General features: G+C 43.2%; 1 protein-coding gene across 1 annotated transcript; it reads right to left on the bottom strand.

Annotated features, from left to right (window-relative positions):
* Positions 1 to 3,679: 3,679 nt before the first annotated feature.
* On the bottom strand, positions 3,680 to 19,295 carry LOC139933458 (myelin transcription factor 1). Its single transcript, XM_071927545.2, has 23 exons — positions 19,271 to 19,295; positions 16,271 to 16,359; positions 16,104 to 16,158; positions 15,642 to 15,684; positions 15,479 to 15,547; positions 15,135 to 15,376; positions 13,436 to 14,593; positions 12,650 to 12,769; positions 12,173 to 12,263; positions 11,504 to 11,617; positions 11,199 to 11,416; positions 10,867 to 11,069; positions 10,421 to 10,636; positions 10,017 to 10,165; positions 9,833 to 9,895; positions 8,779 to 8,847; positions 7,531 to 7,593; positions 7,315 to 7,398; positions 6,588 to 6,809; positions 5,613 to 5,704; positions 5,048 to 5,151; positions 4,745 to 4,888; positions 3,680 to 3,823 (listed from the first exon to the last, which is right to left on the bottom strand). Exons 1-23 carry the CDS (start codon positions 19,293 to 19,295, stop codon positions 3,680 to 3,682), a joined length of 3,777 nt encoding a protein of 1,258 aa, XP_071783646.2.
* Between the last annotated feature and the right edge of the window lie 4,059 nt (positions 19,296 to 23,354).

Raw genomic sequence — 23,354 nt, 5'->3', positions numbered from 1 at the left:
TTTCCCAACAAACATGGTTCATATCACAGGTGGTTAATCTAGCTTTTACATCAAGAAGGAATTCAACATCCAAAAGTAGAAAGTATTTGTACAACACTGGGACACCTCAACATAGGAAAATATTGTACCTCAACACAGTGGTATCAAGTTAACAATACTACCCAACAAAGCCAAAGAGCAGTAACTGTTTGAGTAGTCCAACTGAAAAACATAACTTCAGTTCATCTGTTTTTGTCTCCTACCCCAACGAAATGTACTGTTGGTACAGAAGTGAATCTTAGTATATTATTTAATGTCATTTATGGTCATTTTTGTTGATATGACATACACAAAAGATCTGCCTTTGGAGGGCAGATCCATTATACCAGTAAAACTACAGCATTGTGTTGGGTAGGATGTCACATGGAGATATGCAGTATGGTTGGAAACCTAGGCTGTACCCACTTAACCATATTGACTTTTTCCACAGTTTACTTACTTACGTAAGTCATTGATCATAATTCCCATAATCCTCCTTGCATTAAAAAATGTCATCACCAGCAGACTGGTGATTTGTCATCAAAAGTAGATGCATTGCAACTCCCCTTCTTGGAGAAAAACAAACTTGCTTCTGTTTATCAGTGGATGCTGAATCCCAAAGATTGTAGCCTGTCTAGCTACACCTTACCTGCTTTTTGCATAAATAAATTGAAGAATTTAACAAGGCAACAGCAAACATGTTCCCACAAATGACGCAGTCACCCATTTGGCTAAAAAGTAAATGAAAAAGCCTTATGGGAAAAATGTTTCAAAAAAATGCTGGAAAATCCACTGTGGTGTTTGCTACATTGATGGTTTTCAAGGCAAATTTGTTGAGCAAATTTTTTGTCATCCCAACTTGCGGTGTGGGAGATATGACCTAACCTTTTTAATATTGACCTGTAATTGTAGCACCCATCTTTGGCTAATTAGTGTAATTTTGAACACTGGACCACAGTGGTGAGATCAAGGGGTGAAAACTGGCCTTGGCTTAAAGTCAATGCAGAAGTTCTGAAGGCTGACCAAGGCCAACCTATGTAGGAATACATAATTAACAACATTTTTCTTCAATGAATTATATTCACAATAGCTAATTTAATTTCCTCTGTTTCTCCTACCCCCATATGATGATTTTTTTGTATTTATTCAGCCAGAAGTGAGACTTCACTCCACTATACACTATGAAACTTTGTCATGGCTTTATAAAAGTAATTTTGCACAAATTGACTCTTGAACTGCTCTCTGTTCTTTATTGAACAGTACAATAAAAAGTAGAAATTGTATTATTGTGAATATTTAAGTTAAACTCTAAACCCACACATTTTAACCACAATTTTAATGTCCCATAATCCTCTTTGTATGCAAATAAGTTTCAGTAATATCACACAATGGGAGAATGCTCTTCTGGGTTCTTCATCTCTTAGTTTGCATGGACTGCTGCCATACAGTGGTTTATGGTGATATATATAGCTAAATATTTTTATGGTGGTAAAACAACACGTACTCTGACATTTTATACTAAATCACCTTGTATGTATTTAATATGCTGTAAACTATGTTTGGTAACATTACTGTATTCTCCTTAGAAGAGATGAAGGCAGCTGATCAACTGGAGATCACATTCAAATAAAATGATCATTTATCAGATTTGTATGTATTGGTGGGACTGGACACAACGGGCGTGCTGCATGACCAAATTAGGCAATATGGGCTGGTTTTTCTTGGCGGCTCCACCTTCTCATTCATTCTACAGCCAAACTCAAACACAATGGGTGAGATGCATCATTCCCCCGAGTTTCATCATGATCTGTGTTGTCTGAGATATTATGTGTGATAAGATAATCAAGGGGATATGGGACTTTGTTAATCCTGTCTATATGTAGTGAGAGCTAGGTTCGCATTCTTCATATTAAGTCAAGCTCATTCAAGGTGGGCATTGGACTCCGATGCAGGACAAGGATGCAGGTTGCCCCCCCTCCTGTTTGCTAAATTCATGAACAGGAGATCAGGGTGCTGGATATCCCGGACTCTCCAGGACAGGAGAGAGTCCAGTTAGGTGGAATTACATTGCTGTTTGCAGATGATGTCGTCCTTTGGCTTCTGTACCATGATCTCTGATTGCATTGTAACAGTTTGGGATGAGGACCAGCACCTCCAAATGTGAGACCGTGGTTCTCTCCTGGAAAAAGGGATCTTAGACCTAGTCACTACTTATGGTATGGTTAACTAAACTTCAGTTCTAGTCAATACTGATGGGTTGGTTGATGGTCCAGCCTTTGCTTTGGTTCTCCTTATCTTCGCAAGTTCAGTTCTAATGAATTATCGGCCGTCCCGTGTTCATTTGTCCAGTTTGGACAAATGTTGCACCAGCATGCTAGTTGATCCATGTCACTAGATCCATGCTAGTTGATCCATGTTAGTAGATCTATCTTAGTAGAATCAGGTCTTGCTGTGGTCCATGTGAATAGTTTGATGGGTCACATTCCAGCCAAGGTTTGAGGATGTTTTTTTCTCAACAACAAAGCTATAGCATCAGTTATGGGAAGCTATGTCCAGAATGACTGTTTTACTGTAAATGAGAGAGCTCAATGTAATCACTAGTCATACATGTAAAAGTAATACCAGGTAAAAGTAGGAGTCAATACTAAAAAATCACTCAAATACAACTACAAGTACAGTACAAGTTCACTGTGGGTTATCCTTTATTTGAAGAGCAACTTAAAGACTAATCCATACACAGCCATCATTAACACATAGACAATACAAAATAAATATACACCATCACTTTGTTCTTCATCACCAAATAAATACTAAATATGTACAGCACATTATTCCCAGTTCATTGCAGGTGTCTCAAAATAGTTTGTGGAAATAAAAAGGAAAATCATATGAACAAAAGCAAAAAAAATCTTTAGAAAATTATTAAAAAATTTTCAGTTACAAAATATTTGCACAAAAGATCCCAGTATTTCAAATAAATAATAAGATATATAAAACAATTCATAGTTGATATCTTAAAATATTTCCCCCTTGTTCAACAATGCAGAGGAAATGATTCCCTTCTCTTGGTTGCCATTTTAAAAACATCTCAAGTAGCATTATTCTTCTTAAATAAAAAAGTCAATAAATAGATAATGAATAATAAATAGGCCAAAATAAAAATAATACAGCAGACATGAATAAATAAGATATTAATAAACCAACATTTTCAAAGGACTCAAATAGTTACACAGCAATAGTAAGAATGAATCTACAAACTAGTCCTGGAAGTGCAACATCACTATGCTCATAGATACTATCAACATTACTCAGTGGAGATGGGATATGTTCACTAACTAAGAGAATCTGGTCAGCTTGGGCTATACGAGTCAGTATACTGCATTCTAACTTTGTTCTGTACCCTTGTAATAAGTGGTGCTTTGCTCTGTATACCTTAAGATACCCTTGCTTACATCAACACAGTTTTATTCCAGTGTGCTAGGGCACACAGTTTACATCCATACTCTAGTCTGTCCACGTCCATACCTTCATAAAGCAACATGCAAACAGGAAACAAACGCAAAGAACAGATGACAAATTTGCCTCCAAATGATAAGAATTAATCACATATCTAAAGGGTTTGGAAAGAAAGGGATGAATGTCGGTGGCCCTCCTTCACACCTCACACCTCGATGCCCTTCACCGCCTGGTTGATGGACTCCAGCAGGGCGCGGTTCTCCGGGTTCTGGTAGCAGTCTTTGTTGGTGAACATGTGGGTCAGGGTTTCCACGTAGTTGTCGAAGTTCTGCTCCGACAGCGGCTCCTGCTGAATAACAACATGGACATCTTCTTATTGAAGACTGGTCTGCTATCACTGTGTATGGCTTCCAAACCTTATTCAGCAGCAAGCAGCGCTATACTGGTCTGGACTCTGTGCAGTCCAGAAGGCACTGAGTAGATTTTCTTTGGAAAATAACATTCAGATATTATTACACTGACAGTTTTCTATAGGATCCTCACTTCAATATCAGAGCACCCACACAGGGTCCTGACCCCAAGGCTGGCTTTTATGTAGAAAATAAATAAAATATAGCACAGCCCACAATGCTGAGCTGCTTCTGATGCACTGCCATCACCTTTTTACTGCTTATGTTTCTTTGTGGTGAGGGACATGATTTCGACCCCCATGCTCCACACAGAAATCAACTCGACATACTGTGCTTTGCAGAAGGCAAACCCTTTAAAACTGTAAGTGAGAAATGTCAATTCATCCTTCCACCATGACTAAAACCTGCAGGCATATTTCTTTTTCTTTGAACTCTTTCTTTTTCACGGTATATGCGTGTTTGGCTCCAACCACCACTGAAATAATAACGTAAGCATAGAGACTGCATTGCTACCAAATCATTTGAAACACTGAGATATGATCAATTTCACTGGAAATATAAGTGTAATCGCACCGATGTGAGACCAAGAGGACCAAATTACGTTGGGAGGCCCTCTGCCACTGCTGCCACACTATCTGTTGTTGTTTACATTATCCCCAGTAGGTGGAGTTATTACACTGCTGCATTGCCATTTCTACTGCATTGCCTACAGGTTCAGTTCTTCTTTCTGTTTTTTTCTAGCCTGGTTGTTATATTTAGGTATTATCTGAGCACATCCAATTGTTCAGTGAGCCTCCATGATGGCGTCAGCTGTGGCTGCTGGGACATTTGTGACACAGCTGCAGAGCCTGTACACTCACCATGGTGGGCAGGTGGATGTTGGCCAGGCTGCGGATCAGGGCCTGGCTCAGGCCGGACAGCTCCAGGAACAAGGCCTCATTCCTCTCCTCGATCTGCTTGTTCTCCTCCTCCATGCTCTTCAAGTTCTTCTCCATGGAAGAGATCTGGAGCGCAGACACACACACAAAAAATGAAGCAGCCAGACTAACAAACCTGGCAATATAAGAGTCAGAAAAAAAGCAGACAGACCAGCATGTAGAGAGGAGCATAGGGAATTAAAACAGATCATGAGAGCAATCGTGTCAGTTCAGCAGTTAACTCACCTGGGTGTGCAGGTTCATCATGTCGGCCTCCATCTCTGAGTTGGACTCACTCAGCTCATTGATCTCCTTGTTGAGCTGCTTGATGTCCTCATCGTTGTCCAGAACTGAACAAGAGACACCAACTAGTTAGCAAACATTACCAAAGATATCATCCAACCCTTCCTCTCCTAGCTTCAAATCCCACTAGAAACTTCATTCATTTCCTATATAGTGAACATACTTGTCAATTCACAGATTCCTATTTACATGCACACTCTACAAACTGATATATGACATATTCATTACCAACATTTTCATGTCACAGATGCCCACATAGACACACATTAGACCACAGACCCCCATTTGATCAGATTTAATCCCATCCATACTGGAAGAGCTTAGTTGTTGATTCAGTATTGAATTGTAGAATTGTCTACACTGTACATGGGGAGATAATAGTGATGAGAGTGAAACCTAGGATTACAATAGTCACCTTTCTACATTGTCTAGTTGGGATCATTTCTGGTGAATTAAATTATGGTGAAATAAAATTATCCCTCATTTTCTGTCCATCCCAGTCTCTTACCATCGCTGGCCCTGAACTTAGCGGTGATGTACTCGTCTCCGGGGAACTTGGCTCTCTTCTTGTTGGCCGAGGCTCTGGGACAACCTGAGAGACTGAGGAGAGGGGGTGATGAGGAAGAGCAGAGGAGGGCAGGCTAGCGGTCCAGCCTCTTACACATTACTTTTACCCTGACTTGAGCTTGAAACTGGGGTGAGCACTTACGTAGGACCATCCCATTACATCTCCCATCACTGATTGTTTATGTGAATTAGGCTCATGAAGTATAAAACTACTCACAAGATACACTTTCAACTATATATGAGTAAAAATCTGGGAATGATTTATAAGGTAGTGCAGTGCTGCATGTTAACAGTATCCTGTTTGCTGGATAAGCTCCTATTTCCATTATGAGGAGGAACTTATGAGAAAGAGATATGAGATGCTGGGATACACTGATATCAGCTCAATATTCGGGCATGGCTACACCTTATATAAATGGTTTCCTGCTGGTTTTTATCGCCTGCAACCATTTCCATGGTGATATTCATTCATACATACAGGGACAGTCATGATCATTCATGACAAACAGCTGGTAACATAAGAGCAGAATCTGAACTATTACCCAAAACCAGTGCTGCAGTAGTAAATAAAAATTTGGGGAAAATATGGCCTCTAGTCGATGATAATCAAAAGGCAAATAGCCACCAATATAAACAAAAATCTGAAATTATATTTTCACAAAAGCCTTTTTCCCCTATGCTCAAATAACCTACATCAGTTTCATACTTCTTATTATGATGTACACTATGAATTTCATATCATAAAGATTAATTTCAGCCTAAAAATGTGGTAAACATCATCCTGCAAAAAAGCAAATGGTGGGAGTTCAGTGTGGGTTTACCCTCCACCACATCCCAGAATCCTTTGTACATGTCCAGGCACCATCTGTGTCAGTCAGCAGCTCTGTATGTCTGTGTGTAAGTTATGTGAAGGTACCTGCGGTGCGTCAGGAAGCTGCCGTTGGCATGTCCGGAGCCGTCGCAGCCCGGCGTCGGGCAGGTCGGGCCCTCGCTCTTGAAGGCCTTCCAGGAAAAGGGCGTGCCGTTGAGGAGGCCCTCCTTCTGGCGGCGCGCGGCCAGCGGGCAGCCGTAGGCACTGCGGTGCGTGGCGTACTTCCCACTGATGTGGCCCAGGCTGTCGCAGCCAGGAACAGGACACCTGGAGACAGACAGGGAGACAGGAAGAGACCGGTCTGACTTCTACTCTCTGACTGACTGGAGGAGGGAGAGAGGGGGTGAACATCAGCAAACGGGTGTCAAATGGGTGTGGCAAGGTGTGGCACTCAAATACAAATTTGATCTTGTAGTTTTTGGCATTATAATGGAAAGTAAAGATAAAGAAAAAATCACCAGAAATCTATTTGGAAACCATATCTAATAACATGCATTCAGGACCAATGTTCCCTTTAAGATAGTTTGGTGACCTACGACTAATAATTTACCACATTGACAAATAATAATATCTAATCAGTCATCATTCAGAAATTTAGTGGATATAAGCACATGATATTAGATGCATGGAATTTGCCATAGCTTAGGGTTTAGTGAATTGAGACCTCTAGCTTACAGTGGGGAGAGAAACAGAGACTGACAGAGAGAGAGGAGAGTTGGCCTCATTGCTTAAAATTTGTGCTGAGTTTTTGCTCTGTGTTGAAGATGCCAACCTCAACAGCTCTGAGTCTTCCTTGTCGTCCTTGGTGGGGGTTGATTTGACTCCTCCCTTCTTGGCACGAGGGCATCCAGAGAGACTGGCAGAGGGAAACACAGCAGTGATTGAGATGGTGTCACTATGGATACTTTAAAATGATGGAAAAGACAACAGAGCAGGTAGAATAGCAGATTGTTCGGCTGAGTAAGACAAAGTCTGTTTGAGCTCATACCTTCTGTGTGAAGCGTAGTTTCCAGTGATGTGGCCTGACCCGTCGCAGCCTGGGGTGGGACACCTGAGACACAGCCAGACGCTGTTTTACTTCACATGCTAACACTTTACTTGAAGTGCATTGTGAGTCATTACCAGCAGATTATAATCCCATTAGAAGCAGACATAAACCTTTGTTATAGTATAATCATCGGACAAACAGCAGAATATTATCAAGTTATTATAGCTGCACTGGACAACTTTGCACGTCGGCGGCACCAAATAGCAGCGAGCGCAAACTGTTTCAATACTTCAATACCCAGAAATCCTGTAAGGTGACGACAGTAAACTGCACACAGCCCCGGCCGGTCTGTGATGCTTTATACCAAAGGAAACCAAAGAGACAAGTGAGGCTAAAAAGCGCTCACTCGTTGCTGTTTAGAAGACACTTTTGGATTTAACCCTTAAGTTTGTGTGGAGAAGATTTCCCACCAGTGACCATACTGACACCAGAATTTAATCTGGGCAAATAGTGTGAATATATGTCGTCTCAATTAGTGGGGATGGGACGCTCTTCTCTGCTGCAGCCCCAATATGTGATTTAGGCTGATAAGACTGACTTTAGGTAATTATCATGCACTCACAATGTGCTTATAATGTTGTTAGCCTTATGGAAGCATGTCTCAGTGTACAGGACTCTTTTACTTTTGCCGTTACTTGTGCAGAATGCACGGACAACTGACCAATCAGATCAGCCCCTTTTGTTAGACATCCACTAATGTCTGTGTTCTGTCTGAGAGTCTCCAACAACAACACCAACAACTCCCAGTCTGTGTATGCAGACCCATTTTAGATGTACAATATTTATCAGTGTAAATCACACCTTCAAACATTGCACTAAATCATGCTCTATGTGAAAGTACCATAATATAAACAGGGGTCCTAGTATTAAAGTTTCTACAGAACAGGGTTAGTAGTACAATCTGCATCCTATCTGCTCGGACTTTATGTCCCTTAACAATTAATTTTCTGGTGTCTTTTTTCTTATAATGCTTATTTATAGTTTCAGAGCTTGTATTAGCTATGTTCAATCAGAAATAGGCCGGTTTTGCCAGCTTTGTTTCTTTATTTGGGGTTTTTAAAAAGTTAGAATCAAATCCATGGTTGAAAGTGACTGTGTGTGTGAAGGAAAGGAGGGACAGAGCTGTAGCTGTAGTTACAATGCATAGTGAACAGGTTAGAGGTGAGAGACAGGAAGAAGCAGACATACTTTAGTTCAGCAGTGTGGGCAGCCATGAGCGTCCGGAGTGATTTATCAGCAAGAGGACAGCCTGACAGACTGGAAGATATGTTAGAGAGAGACAGAAAACCAGACTGAGAACAGATCTTAGTCAAGTGTGAATGAGGGAAAGAGCCAGCATCTCAACCCAAATGATGGACATTACATCCAGGGTTAAAGAGCCGGGGCAGGAGAGGGCAGCACTCAAACTGGGAGTATAGGATTTGTTGTTCAGATTTCTATAAGTAGTAGTGTAATAGTTGGCATGCAAAAAAAACAACAATGATTAATGTATAACAGTGAGACATAGTTTCAATAGGTCAGATCTAGTTCAATAAGGCTGCGTTCACACCAAGCGTGTTCTGAGCAGTTTATTTGAACTCTGGAGCATTTACTCCTTTAGTTTGGTTTGTTTGGCCAGATGAGAACAATGCTGTTCAAACGACACAGAGACACCTGTGGGTTTTGGTCCTCTTCCAAAAGAACTGAGGTGTGGTTCATTAGGAGTGAGAACGTAATCTGGACCAACTACAGGGAATGACCCCAAAAAGCAAGGGTGTATGGGTATAAGGAGACCGATGTTGATCTAGTTGCTTGGAAAGCCTAGCATAGCAAAATGAACCGAGGGTAAACCACAGTCTGGACTGATGCTGATATTCATCTATTTCTTCATGTGTTCTTAAAGACCAGAGATGGTAAATTACAGCAAAGAGCGCAGACAAGTCCATCATGCTGAGCTAAAGTTAGGCTACAGGGACTGGAATCTGATTTGTTTTGACTCCCCCCACCTAACCTGGCGGGATGACAGGTCACCAAAACTCTGTCCAATAAAGGAGCTACATGTGAGTTCATGTGACTTTTGTTTACGAGCCCTGGTTCACTTGTAATTGGGAAGTGTGAACCTCAACAAACCAAATACAAAAATGCAACATTTCCACTCTGGTTCAGACCAAAAGAAAACCAACTGTAGGTGTGATCGCACCCTAAGACAGGCGAAAGGATACAAACTTTGCCCATCATTTCCGAGTCCAAATGCAGGTCTTACCTTCGATGTGATGCGTAGTTGCCAGTAATGTGTCCACTACCATCGCAGCCTGGGGTGGGGCATCTAGGGCAAGGTACAGATTCAGAGATCAGTCCATCGCTTTTTCAGGCTGTGATTGGCAAGTGCATTTATGAATGGATGTGGGTTGGTGCAGTATGGTGACGATCTGGGAGTTGTGACTTACATGAGAACCTCTTTCTTGGCGTCTTTGGGCTGGAACTTGACCTTGAAGCTGGAGGTGGTGACCTCGCCTGGGTACTTCCTGTCCTCCAGGTTCTCCTGGTCCTCCTCCTCACAGTCTGACGAGGTGTATGAGGGCGCCGCATACTCCATCTGAGGAAAGGCAAACATGAGATTAGATGAATTTTTAATAATCCACATGGGGAAATTGGGTCAGTACTGCAGCAAATAGAAATAGGATTACAAACCCAACAAACTCAATACATTGTACATGCTAGATCCATTCTAATTGGCAGATAATAGAGGAACACTTCTTAGTAAAACTCCTCCTACGGTCCTTCTTTCTTTCTTTCTTTCTTTCTTTCTTTCTTTCCTCTGTATAGCGGCATTAGGTGAATGGGTGTATACCTCATCTTGGTCTTCCTCCTTGGCGCCGCTCGGCTTGGTGAAGTCCAGCGGCTCCTCCCACTCTAAGGGGGCGTGGCCCTGGGAAGACGTGGCTCCGATGTGTTGAGAGGAAGAAGAGGAGGAGGAGGAAGGCTCCGGAGACTGCATGCCCTCCTTCTTAGTCTTCTTCATGCTGAGGTCCAAGGTGCCGTTCTCGTCCACCTCGATGTCCGACTCCTGTCAGTGCGATGGTAAAAAATGGTAAATAGATTGCCATAGGATTGTATGATCAGGAAGTGAGACAAAGGATTTTCTCATGAAGGGAAAGATGCACTTAAAGTGGTAATCTGCAGGTTCCGTGTTTCTGCACTGCACTTCCCAGAGATCACCTGTCAATCAAACAGTGTGTCCAGTACTGTGACGTCTTTTTCCTTTGGGTTAAACTAACTGAACAGAAGACAGTGTACCTTGGCGCAGGGCTCCCTGGGCTTGGTGCTGAGGGTCTCCGGTCTCTCCCAGCAGCGGGTGGACAGGTTAAGGATGGCTGTAGCCGCCATGTGGGCCGCCTCGGCGTCCTGGCTGTAGTCATAACCACTGGAGGACGAACCGCTCTTCGAGAAGCCTCCTGACAGACTGTGGCTAGGGGAGGAGGCCTTGGGGAATGATTTGGCTACGGACAAGAAGGACAGCAGAGTGGATATTCTTCATTATTACTTCAGATTATGTAGAAAAGCTGCTTTAAGGATCAAATAAACTACACAGAAATGTATCATGAAGGTCAAGCGTGTGGATCTCTTACATTTGAAGGCTTTGGGTGAGGTTTCAGTGGTGCCGGGTGTCTTTGGGATGAGCATACGCTTGCCGAACACCTGGACATCAAAGCTTGCATAGTCGAAGGACACCTTGGAGTATTTCTCCAGCTCCTTGGCCAGGTTGGCGCGAGGCGTGGCGGGCACCATGTTGGGCCGGTAGCTGCCGTACTGAGGGATCTCCAGCTGCTTCACGAAACACATGGGCCTGGGGAGAAGGGAATGCGCTGTGATTTAGCTGGAGCGGTAAATATAAGTAGGTATTCTGAGCCTCGGTTGGGCTTGCGCGTCTCACCTGAGCACTCTGTCGGAGTTGCCGGAGGGTTCGCTGACCGAGGCCTGGGAATGAGTCGGCTTCTCCTGGTTCTTGTTCAGCTTGGCTGCTGCTGCGATGGGGCAGCCTGACAGACTGACATGGGAGACACAGACGAATATTTGCATTTGATGGAGTAAAGCTCTGATGATTGGATGGGCATTTAATATGCAAACAGGAGTTGTAGTTGTTAAAATATCTTGTGAGGGCAGCATTGGATGTGATTGGTTTGACCAGTATGGGTTTTTGAGGGATGACACTGATATTTTGTCAGTAATTTGACCAGAGAAGGGTGTGGTTAGCAATAATAGCATCAAAATAAGGTGTGTGGCTGTAAGAACTGATCTAAAATCAGCAAGGTCATTAAGAGCAGAGTGCACTCATTAATAAAGAAGTTAGATAGTGCTTGCATCAGGGTTAGCTTTTGCTAACTGTTAGCTCATAGGTTTAGCTCATACCATTAACATTAATGTTGGGTGACATGGATGGATTTTGACATTCTATACAACATTAAATTACATTCATAATTTTAGTTTTAATTAATTAATTTAGATTAATTTTAACAATTAGTAATGAATACAAATGTGTGTTTGTGTGTGCATGTGTGAGTGTATGCGTGTGTGTCTGCGTGTGTTTGGGTGGCTCATTCACCTGCGGTGTGTGTTGCGGTTACTGTTGACGTGACCTTGGCCCGTGCAGCCTGGAGTCGGACACTTCAGCACGTTCTCATGCATGGCCAGGACTACAGACACACAACAGACAGATTCTTAGGTGAGTTTGTTTAGTCGATTGTAGTTGGTACTAACGTAATAGCAGCAGTAGAAGTAATAGTAGTAGTAGTAGAAGCAATAGCAGTAGCAGTAGTAGTAGTAGTAGTAGTAGTAGTAGTAGTAGTAATGGTAGTCTGTGTAGAAGTCATTTATCATGTGTCTGTATTATTCCATTTGCACTTTGGGCTGTCACACTTTGCACCACTAGTAGGCACTATGCTCTGGTGATGGCGTAACTATATACTGCAAAGATAACTCTCTGTATGAACATTGCTTCATCGAACAACATATGTCATGCGTCAGTAACATTGTCTGTTTGTGTTAGTTTGACAGTGTGGACGGGGCCATCTGTACTCACTCTCAGGAGGGATTCGGTCTTTGTGAGGACATCCAGAGAGACTGCGGTGGTGAGGATACAGCCCAGTCACATGACCTGTCCCATCACACCCTGGGGTCGGACACTTCACTTCCTTCTTGTCTGCATGGAGAGTAGCAGGGTTTAGATGGCAGCAATAATGACATGAAAACATGGTAGCAGTATTAGTAGTAGGCTAGTAATGAACGATAATGATAACGTCAGCGATAAGATAGCAGTTTCACCTCTGTGTCCAGTATTGATTTAGCTCCCTGCAGTGCATACTAATGCCTCAGTAAAGTATAGGCCTACATGCTCAGTAGATGATACGAGCTAGCTTGGTGTTACCACAAAAAGGTTAGCAAATGCACAAAAGCACACTAAATACTCATCGAAAAACAGTAAATTAATCAGATTATCTGTCAAAATATTGGTGTATTGCTTTAAAGGATAAATCCTCCTTCGGATACTCTTCCTCTGTTCTGTGTTTCACTTTCCCTCAACCTGCTGACACTACTTATACTTATACTTTCATTTTCATATATCTGTTTCTTCTTCATGTCCTAGTGTTGAATTGTCAGTTGTGTTTATATATCCCCCTACCCTAACCCTAATCCACTGGTTCTCAACCATGGTCCATAGAGACCCGAGAGTCTGCAGATTTTCATTCCAACCAAACACTACAGCAGCTGATTTCACTGGCTAGTTCTTCCTCTCTGGTTGAGGTTGTGTTGATCAGTGAAATCAGCTGCTGTAGTTTTTGGTTGGAATGGCTGTATGCGGTGGTACCTTTGCTGTAGTTAGCGGTGCGTCGTGCCATGGCGGCGGGCTCGGCGGTCTTGGCGGCGGTGCAGTCGCCATGGTAGGGCTGGTAGTCCGGGGAGCTCCTGGCCTCCTGACCCCCCCTCACCTCCTCCGCCTTCAGGGCGATGGCCTGCTCCAGCAGCCCCAGGTTCCCCCGAGTCATGTCCCAGTTCTCCGAGTCGTCCGTCACTCCCGAGCCCTCCGAAACGCGGTCCTGCTCGTCTCCTTCCTCCTCCTCTTCCTCTTCTTCCTCTTCCTCTTCTTCCTCCTCCTCTTCCTCCTCCTCCTCCTCCTCCTCGTCATCGTCCTCCTCGGAGCGGACTTCTATCACCACCGTCGTGGGGGAGGCTTTGTTCGAGTCCCGGTACTCCTCCTCGTCCTCCTCCTCCACCACCACCTCGCCTGCTTCTTTTTCCTGCCTCTCTTCCTCCTCTTCCTCCCTCTCCTCCTCCTCCTCCTCCTCTTCCTCCTCCTCCTCCTCTTCCTCCTCTTCCTCTGTCATGGGGGTGCTGACCTTTTCTTCCCTGAGTGACACCTCTGCTTCTGCTTCGGATCCCTGAGTGCGTGGACTCAAACTGCGAGGAGTGTCCACCTCTTGGTGGACCTCCTTCTCCTCTTCCTCCTCCTCCTCCTCCTCCTCCTCTTCTTCCTCTTCCTCTTCCTCCTGCTCCTCCTCCTTGCTCTGCTCCTCTGCTGATTCTTTGGCCTGATGGTTGTAATCCCCACTGGAGTACTGATGGTCAGTGTTCTCCTGGCTTACCAACTGTCTCTCTACCTCCCCCTCTTCCACAACTTTCCCTTTCTCCTCCACCTCTTCCTCCTCCTCCTCCTCCTCCTCCTCTTCCTCCTCCTCTTCTTCCTCTTTTGCCTCCCTAACCTCAATTCTCCCTGTTTCTTCTTCAGGCTGCTCTGATGGCCCGTCCTCTGCCACCAGCTGCCCCTCCACCTCCTTCTCTGTGTCCTCCTGCTGATGGACGTCAGTGAGCTTTGGTTCTGTCACCAGCTCCAGCTCTTCCTCCTCCCTGCTTCTCTCACTCTCAGCTTCATTCTCTACCTCTGAGGCGACGCTGTCCTTCTTGTCGTCTTCGGCCGGAGGACAGACTGGTGTTTCTGTGTCTTCTGTTGCCACCGGAGAGCAGTCTGCTGTGGATGCAAAATATAGATGGATGGTTAGTGATCGTCTGCATAAATGGTTTCTCTCTGGAATATGAATTGTATTTAAGGTCATAGTTGGAGAAAGCTTCATTTGAGTTGTTTAACACTAGAAAGGACAAGCCAATTTTATAAATGAAATACCTCAGATTTCAAAATGTCCCTCTATGACTTTTCCTACACCACACCTACTTTCTGTACAAATCAGTATTATCAGATTTTCAAAATCATGCATATAGTAGTTCTAATTATATTTATTCCCTTCAACTGACGGCTTCTTGGCTTTCTCTTAGACCCCAAAATCATTTGGCCTTTCTAGTGTTTTGGCAACAAAACACTTGGATTATGCTGCATGAGCTGTTTGGAGAAATTTGCTGGACATTTTCTGCTTTTTTGAGCTATAAAAACATGGCCCTATTAACTTCAATAGTATGGGAGATGGCTGAGATGGAACTACAGGGGCTTCCACTTGGGGGACTGAGTAATGTATTAGTTAATTTTCATTTTGGGGTGAACTATGCCTTTAACTCACCTTTCATCGACTCTTGCCTGCTTTTCACATTGTTCTTTTTCTTTTCTTTGAGGTCGTCTTCCTCCTCCTCCTCCTCCTCCTCCTCCTTCTGCTCGGCCTCGCTGCCTGCGTCGCTGTCTGCGTTGGAGCCTTCCTCCGCCCCCAGTTTGAGAGGCTGGTTCCTCCTCTTGGGAGCAGACTGGTTCTCCTCAGCCTCCGCCTCCTCCAGTTTCCTTTTCTTCACAATTGGGCATCCCAGTACGCTGGGGAGGGCAAGGCATGAGGGGTATGAGTATATTATTATATGTATATTACTATAAAGTGTAAGTGGCCCTTCTGATTATGGTGCAGAAAGCGAGTCCTACCTTCTGTGTCGAGAGTATCTTCCACTGACATGGCCTTTACCGTTACATCCAGGAGTGGGGCAGCTGTTACTGGACACACAGCAAGAAAAATGTGCATCTTTTCAATCATCCACACTTCATAACTTGTGATAAAGTCTATTGATAAACAGATTAAATCACTCACCTTAACTCTTGCCTTGTCTCTTGCCCCACAAGTTCTAATGGAACTGAGAGGAAAACAGGAGGAGGGTCATGAGATGCAGAAAATTTATTTTCAAGTCATACTAGGTTCCTTTTCCTATAAACGCATCAATTGAGTTAACACATTTTACATATTAACTGATAGAGCTTTTATTTTGAATAGTGAATGTTCATAAAACCTTGCATCTTCTGATTTTGATATTAAAATCTGGAAATTGTTCTGTTTACTCTGTTTACTACAGTGCAGATTTGTGTATGGTAAAATTCATCCTAATACATATTGATGAATGCCTTAATGCTGTGCTTATACAATATAATAATTGGGTTACATGAACAGTATGCGATACGAAACCTCTCATTAATATCACTTCCTGCATCATATTATGCTGCAGCGTTCCCATAGAGTTAGGGGTGTGTGTGTGTGCGTGTGTGTGTCCAGACTGACCTCGGATGCCTTTGGAGCGGGTTCGTGTTCGTGTCTCTGCCGTGTCTTGGCTCATCTGAATAACAGAGGGCAACGAGAGGCTTAACTTCTATAGAATCCATAAGTGATGAAGTGCAGCGCTGCAATATCTCACATGACGGATCTGTACTTCACATTTCAGTTCTTACTTTGATTCTTAGGCTCCTCTTCTCCCAGTTGTTGATTGGCTCCCCCCTGGTCCACCTCTGGCTCAGCAGTTGACCTCTGAACTCATTTTCTATCGGATCACACACATACACACACAGGCATAATTCATTATTTTCATTCACTTTTCCTGTTAGCTGATGAGAAAGTATTCTTTTTTTCCAAAATGAGGAATAGTTTGCTATTGGGGAGATAACAGATCGATAGACAGTTCTACAATTCAACACTACATCAACAACAACAAATCATCCAATATGGCTCTCAGGGACTAAATCTAATCAAATGTCAGTCTGTGGTCTAATGTGGGTCTAATTGAGGGTGTGTGACATAGAAATGTTTGAGAACCACAGTTATTAAATTAATTGAAGATGACACAGCACATGGGATTCTAATATCTGCACCCTAAATAGGGGACAAAGAAAAAAGCTATAGTATTTATTTAATAATTTTCCTATTTCCTACTGAAATAGAGGCCTAAAGGAATATTGCCTTCTTCTTCTCCTTCACAGGGTCTATACATGTACAAAATGGTAGAATTGCAGTCATTGTAAATATATACTCTGTTGGTATTGAGTGTCTGGTTAATGAGCTTGGCAAGGACAAGCCTATAGCCTAATTCAATATGAAGAGGCTGCTTTTCCATTTCCACCGTTTAAAGTGACTTTAGAAAGGATGATGGCAGTCCATGGCAGCACTAGGACTCACTTTAGCATCATATCACCAGTTTGGATCTGTACTGACTGCAGCTAAATTGTCTCCAGACTTGAACATTACACAAATATGAACATGCTGATACAGAAAGTAGAGTAATGCCTTCGGAGGCAGCAGCAGCAGCAGCAGAAATGTAGGCCAGACTACTAACCAGGACGAGGCCTCTCTGTTCCCTGAGCAGGCACAGCGGTGCAACAGAAAACACACACAGGCCGTCGGCTTCCAGGTTTATAATGTATTAATCAGACTGACTGGAGCCGCCATTGCAGCAGCCGACAATAATGACCGACAAGACGAGAAATAATCGGTTTGAAAAGCCTGGCCGTCCGCGGATTCAGACCAGGGTTAAATTAGTCTCCTGGAGAGGAAAAGCCCACAGAAAAGCTGCCGACAGTCCTGAATGTTCCGCCTGCTCGGGCCCGGTCCCTCCGCCTCATCACAGCCCTCCTCCTCCGCCACAAATCAACCGTAAAGCCGCCGGCAGCAGCGGGGATGGATCCGCAGCCTCAGAAAATACCGATAAATAAGTGTGCTTTCATCGTCTTTGTCAGAGAGAAATATGCCTTACCTTCCGTTCAGACTAGTGCCCTCCCCTCCCCCTCCGCTCCGACATCACCGGGCTGACAGATAGACGCTCGCTGCGATGCACTACAATGTGCTACAATAGACTACAATACACTTAAACACACTACAATACGCTAGAACACGCTAGAAGACCGTGAAAGCAGCCTCAGACTGAGCCGAGCGCCCTGAGGTGTTCAGCACCCAGGACAGAGCCGGCCGGACCTTCAGCACCATGGACAGAAGCCTGCTGTACTGCCCCCTGCAGGACCACGGCAGACCTGCAGCAGGTTTCTGATGTCTCTAATGGAGGACTAGGCTTGGGCCGGTGACAGGCCTACACAGCACATCATGTGAATATTTAAAGAGCCGCTAAGCAGCTGGAGGACGGAGGGAGAGCAGCCAGTCAAACACACACACAGGGAGCCCCGGGACAAACACAGGCTGCACACCAAGGGTTTCTCCTATGACTCTCAGTTAAACTTTATAACGGTTGTAGAAATTAACCAGTATGGCAGACATATTAATATTAGCAGTAATAGTAGTGGTGATGGTGGTAGTAGCAGTAGTAATAGTAGCAGCACTAGCAGCAGTAGTAATAGTAATAGTAGTAGTAGTAATAGTATTAGCAGTAGCCTAGTAGTAGTAGTAGCAGTAGTAGTAAAAGTAGTAGTAGTAACAGCTGCAGCAGCAGTAGTAGTATCAGTAGTAGTAGCAGTAGCCTAGTAGCCTAGTGCAGTGATTCTCAGCCTTTTCATATCAAGGCCCCCTAATTTAGTACACATTAGGGCCACAGACCCCCATTTGATTATATTTTTTCTCGTGGACCCAAATCTGAGAATATTTTTATTGTTAGATATGATTTTGTCCAGAATTCCTTGACTATCTGTATTGTAGGCAGAGAGATAACAGTGAAACTATGATCAAAACAGTCATTCTTCTACATTCTCTAATTGTGTTAACTTCTTGTAAATGAAATAATGGTAATTCATCAATTTGCTGAGGACCCCCTGGAACCCCCTCATGGACCCCTGGTGGTCCCCGGACCCCACGTTGAGAACCACTGGCCTAGTGGTACAGTAGTGGTAGTAGCAGTAGTATAGTAGTAGTAGCAGTAGTATAGTAGTAGTAGCAGTAGTAATAGTAGTAGTAGCAGCAGTAGTATAGTAGTAGTAGCAGTAGTAATAGTAGGCTAGCAGTAGCAGTAGTAGTAGAAGTAGTAGTAGCAGTAACAGCAGCAGCAGCAGCAGTAGTAGTAGTATTAGTAGTAGCAGTAGCCTAGTAGTAGTACAGTAGTAGTAGCAGTAGTAGTAGTAACAGTAGTAGTAATAGTAGCAGTAGTAATAGTAGCAGTAGTGATAGTAGTAGTAGTAGTACTACTAGTAGTAGCAGTAGTAGTAACAGTAGCAGTAGTAATAGTAGTAGTAGTAGTAGTAGTAGCAATATTAGTAGCAGCAGCATCAGTAGTAGTAGTAATAGCAGCAGTAGTAGTAATGGTTTCTTCTTCCTATTATTATTATTACTATTATTATTATCACTGTTGTTTTTTTAAAGTGGTAGAAGTGTCACAACTAACCAGAATGGTAAGTTTTCTGACATGACTCTGGAAAAGTTGACCATGTAACATCAAGCAGCACTGAGTGCTGCTGCAGCGCTGTGTGTAAAGCTGAGTGTAAATGGATGTCAGTCTGTCAGGTAGACAGGAGACTCACCTAGGAAGGTTTTCCACAGCTTCATGTCTGCTCTGGACCAACTGTCTGGCTGCCAGCTTCAGCCTCCACAACTCTGGAACAAACTTCTCAGCCAATAACACAGCACAGCCCTCCCACTGGCTCCGAAACCAGCCAATCACAGAGCACAGCTTTGTTCCTGGCTCCCAGATCAGCCAATGAGAGCGGGGCACACTGCCAGCTGTCCACAACAATAACCACTGAACACAAAGCACAAAGGAAAAGGTGCCTCTGTCTGTAATAATAATAACCCCAACCCTAACCCTAATAATAATAATTATAATAATTTATTGTAATTTTTTTGTATATTAGCTGTCACCATGGTTCATTCAGTCAACCAACTCCATTGTCCAGGACAGGCCTTTAGCTATACAGCCTATAGATAACTATTTCCAACTCTATCTGCTAAAGTTGAAACTTTTTCCCTGTGGTTGATGTGTGGGACTGAAGGGACAGCATATGCTGTGTCTTAACAGATCTTCTCAGGTCCTGAACCCCCCATGACAGATGGCAGGGCAGATAATAACCCCCCCCCCCCCCACCCAACACACACACACACACACACACACACACACACACACACAGAGGGCCCCTGACTGTCCAGGGCATCTGCAGTAGGCTGAATAAAGAGAGGGGGGAGGGGTCATTTCACTTTGACTTTTCACACAAACTTTTATTTCAAAGAAGAAAAACATGATAGTATATATTATTATCATTGTAATAGGTAGGCTATTGGCAGTATTATTATTGTTATTATAATATAACTTTATTTCCATAGCACTTTTAGTAAGTTACAAATTCAGGAAAACTATTCCAGGCTCTGAGGGCCCAAACAGCAAAAGCATTTCGAGTTTGGAGCCGTCAACTTTAAACTTTATTGATCCCTGTGGGGAAACTGGGTCAGTATAGCAGCAAGGATACAGCAAAGAAAAATAGGATTATAAAGAGAAAAAAAATAATATAATAAGAATAGAGCAAATGAGGGTATAAACATACACAACTAAACTAGAACATGTTAAGTAGAATGTATGAAGGGGAAGGTTGGGGAAAAGTCTGGATTACAGCAGTGAGACAAAGAAAAGAATGACTGCAGAATATGTACTATATGACAATACACTGTTTGAAAATATGACAATATGTTTTTCACGTTAAAATATGTGCTTAAATTATAATATATGTGTTTGTGCACCTAAAGCTATATATGATAGAGAGGTAAAAAATACATCAGAGTCCATCCATTTTAAAATAATACTTGACTTTAGTTGAACATGGCAGTCATTATATTGCATGCAGAGCCACAAAGAGGCACTGAACACAGTGTTTTATTACATTTACCAACATATTAACTATTAGCTTAAAATCCAAACGTGTTCAATATCATTTTGGACCGGCTAACCAATCACACACCCTGGAAGGGACCAGATAGGGAGTCGCATAGTTGCCAACTTTTGCTGAACTGCACACAAAACACACACACACACACACACACACACACACGTCAAAGCCTGATTAGAATAACAAAGGCTGCTCACACTTAGGGGCGGAGTTATCACAATGATTTCCAGGCCACTGAACAACAAGCTGCTGAAGGAGTGAGTGTGTTTTTTTTTTGTATGTGTGTGTGTTCGTGTTCGTGTGTGTGTGTGTGTGTGTGTGTGTGTGCGCATATGTCCGCTGTATGCATGTGTATAGTGAGAAAAGTCCTCCTTGGTCCAGCTGTTGTTCATGACAACTCTAAAAATGAGAAAGAATATATGAAAATCAGACATTATATATATGTATACACATTGGTCCGGATAATTTACAGTACAAATGAGGCTCTAAAAAGTCTTAATGGCTTGATATGAAAAGGTTTTGGTACTCAGACATCCAACTCAAAAGGTCATTGCACCAGTTTTATTACTTGACATTTGCTTCTGCTGCCTTTGATAATGCTCAGATATTATATGCAAAATTTTCTCTCTTATTCAATTTAAAACAATGCCTGATAATCGAGGACATAGATACTCAAAGTAAGGTGTCCATATCCTGTAGAAACAATTCACACTATACATTAGATATTAAATATATAGATATTCCATTGATATACCATCAAATATTATGTTTAACAGATTTAAAACTCTCACTGCATCCATGGCTCTCTTTATGAATAGTGAAGTTACATATAGTTGACACTTGGACCTCTAAAAGATTGATGAAGTGTCTGCAGTCATCCTCCATGCAGCAGACCCTCCCACCACCCCCATCCCCTACCAGCAGGCCTCAGTTGGCATCTGTATGTAAATCAGCTCAATGGTATGCACAATGCCGCCTCCCATATTTGCTCACTAAGTTGGAAATTGTCTAAAATTATAGGCAGCTGCCATCTATGGCAGCAGTTCAAAGAGGACACACTTCAAGGAAAAAGTAATTAACAGAGTGAACAGGTTGTGCAAATGTGCAGGTTAGATATTTTTTGTAATATATATAAAATATCCCTTTCCCTTAAAAATACCTGAAAAATTCCTTTGCTCATGCATTTATTTTGCATTCATCTAAACTTAAGGAGGCAATTTTCATTGAGTTTTTCTTTCCTTTTTGGAGAAATACAAAACCGTTGGGTGACTGTATTTACAACCCCATAATAAAAAGTCCAGTTTTCTTTGATGCAATGCAATGAAGAGCCTGTTAAAATGGCTTAAGTGATCTTAAGAAACAGAAATATGTTGTCCCCGGCAGTGCGTGGTCATCGGGGAAAAAGCACCGGCCAGCGTTTGACCCCTGACCCCACCTCGATGCCTGGTAGGAGAGGTCGGCGCCCCTGGGAAGCCTCCCTCTGTCCTCTGTTGACCTCTTGACAGACAGCAATAGGATAGCCTGACTTACTTACTGGCTCTGAATGCAGCACACGTGCCTCCGTCCCAAGGGGGGAGGACAACTTCATTAAGCAAACCCTTACAATATTGCACGGTTATCATGTAGCTATTGCTGAGCTGGTGGTCCTGTTCCCTCCCCAGGAATAGTTTGGGTTGGCAGGTGTTGAGGCTCCCAGTGTTTTGTTAGCCAGGAAGTGTCTACCCTGGTAAATTTGTCCTCATCTGGAGACAGAAGTGTGGCCTGGCACTTTGTCCTCACATCCAGAAAGTTGTGGGTTTGATTCCCGCTCCTTTCTGTGTGGAGTTTGCATGTTCTCCCTGTGTTCTTTCCTCCATAGGTGGATTGGAGACTCTAAATTGTCCTCTAAAGGTATGAATGTGAGTGTGTGTCTATCTGTGTTCGCCCTGTGATGGACTCACCTGTCTCCCTGCCTTCCACCCAGTGCATGCTGGGATAGGCTCCAGCCCCCGCAACACCCTGAAAAGGAATAAGCAGCAGTGAATGAATGAATGAATGGAAACAGAAGTGAATCAATGACCCAGGGATGATGTTCCACGCACTTTCAGTTCAATCAATTTAAAATCTACATGTGCTTTTCCAGGAAAATCCAATTCCTGAAATGAGATGCATTGATTTCAACCCTGCTGTGTCTCTACAAGACCAGAAGGCAAACCTCCACCAACGCTGAACAACTCTCCAACTTCCAGTTACACCCAAAGACATAATTCCTATCATTTCAATTTTAAGTACAATTGATTTCTTGATCATGCAAACCCTTATGATTTGCAATCAATCTATCTCAGCTTCATAGTTATGGCTAAAAAAAACATAATTGTCTAATGGCAGAAATCCCAGATCTGGATCCCCACCACAATCTAATCAGTTGTTCCCTGCCCAAGGCCTTTCTGTCTGTGCACCAAATTTCATGGAAATCTGTTCAGAAGTTTGTGTGATATCTTGCTGACAGGCAGACAGACGAACAAACTAACAGGGGAGGTAACTTGGCGGAGGCAAGAAGTTGAAAATGATTAGCGCTGCCTGCAGGCCCCGAGCCCTCTGCTGAGCACTCTGCTTTGGACAGGGGAGACATAAAGGATTGAGATGAGGAAACAAATGTGTGAACAGAAATTGGAGCAGAGGCAATAGAGGCTCCGGGTTTAACTCATTCAGGGTCCAATAAAAACCTTCTGCCAGCCATCGCGGCTCTTCT

The sequence above is a fragment of the Centroberyx gerrardi genome, chromosome 14 (genome assembly GCF_048128805.1).
Source record: "Centroberyx gerrardi isolate f3 chromosome 14, fCenGer3.hap1.cur.20231027, whole genome shotgun sequence".
NCBI classification, from domain to species: domain Eukaryota; kingdom Metazoa; phylum Chordata; class Actinopteri; order Beryciformes; family Berycidae; genus Centroberyx; species Centroberyx gerrardi.
Note: the sequence above shows the minus strand (reverse complement) of the source record. Positions and strands in the feature narration are given on the sequence as shown.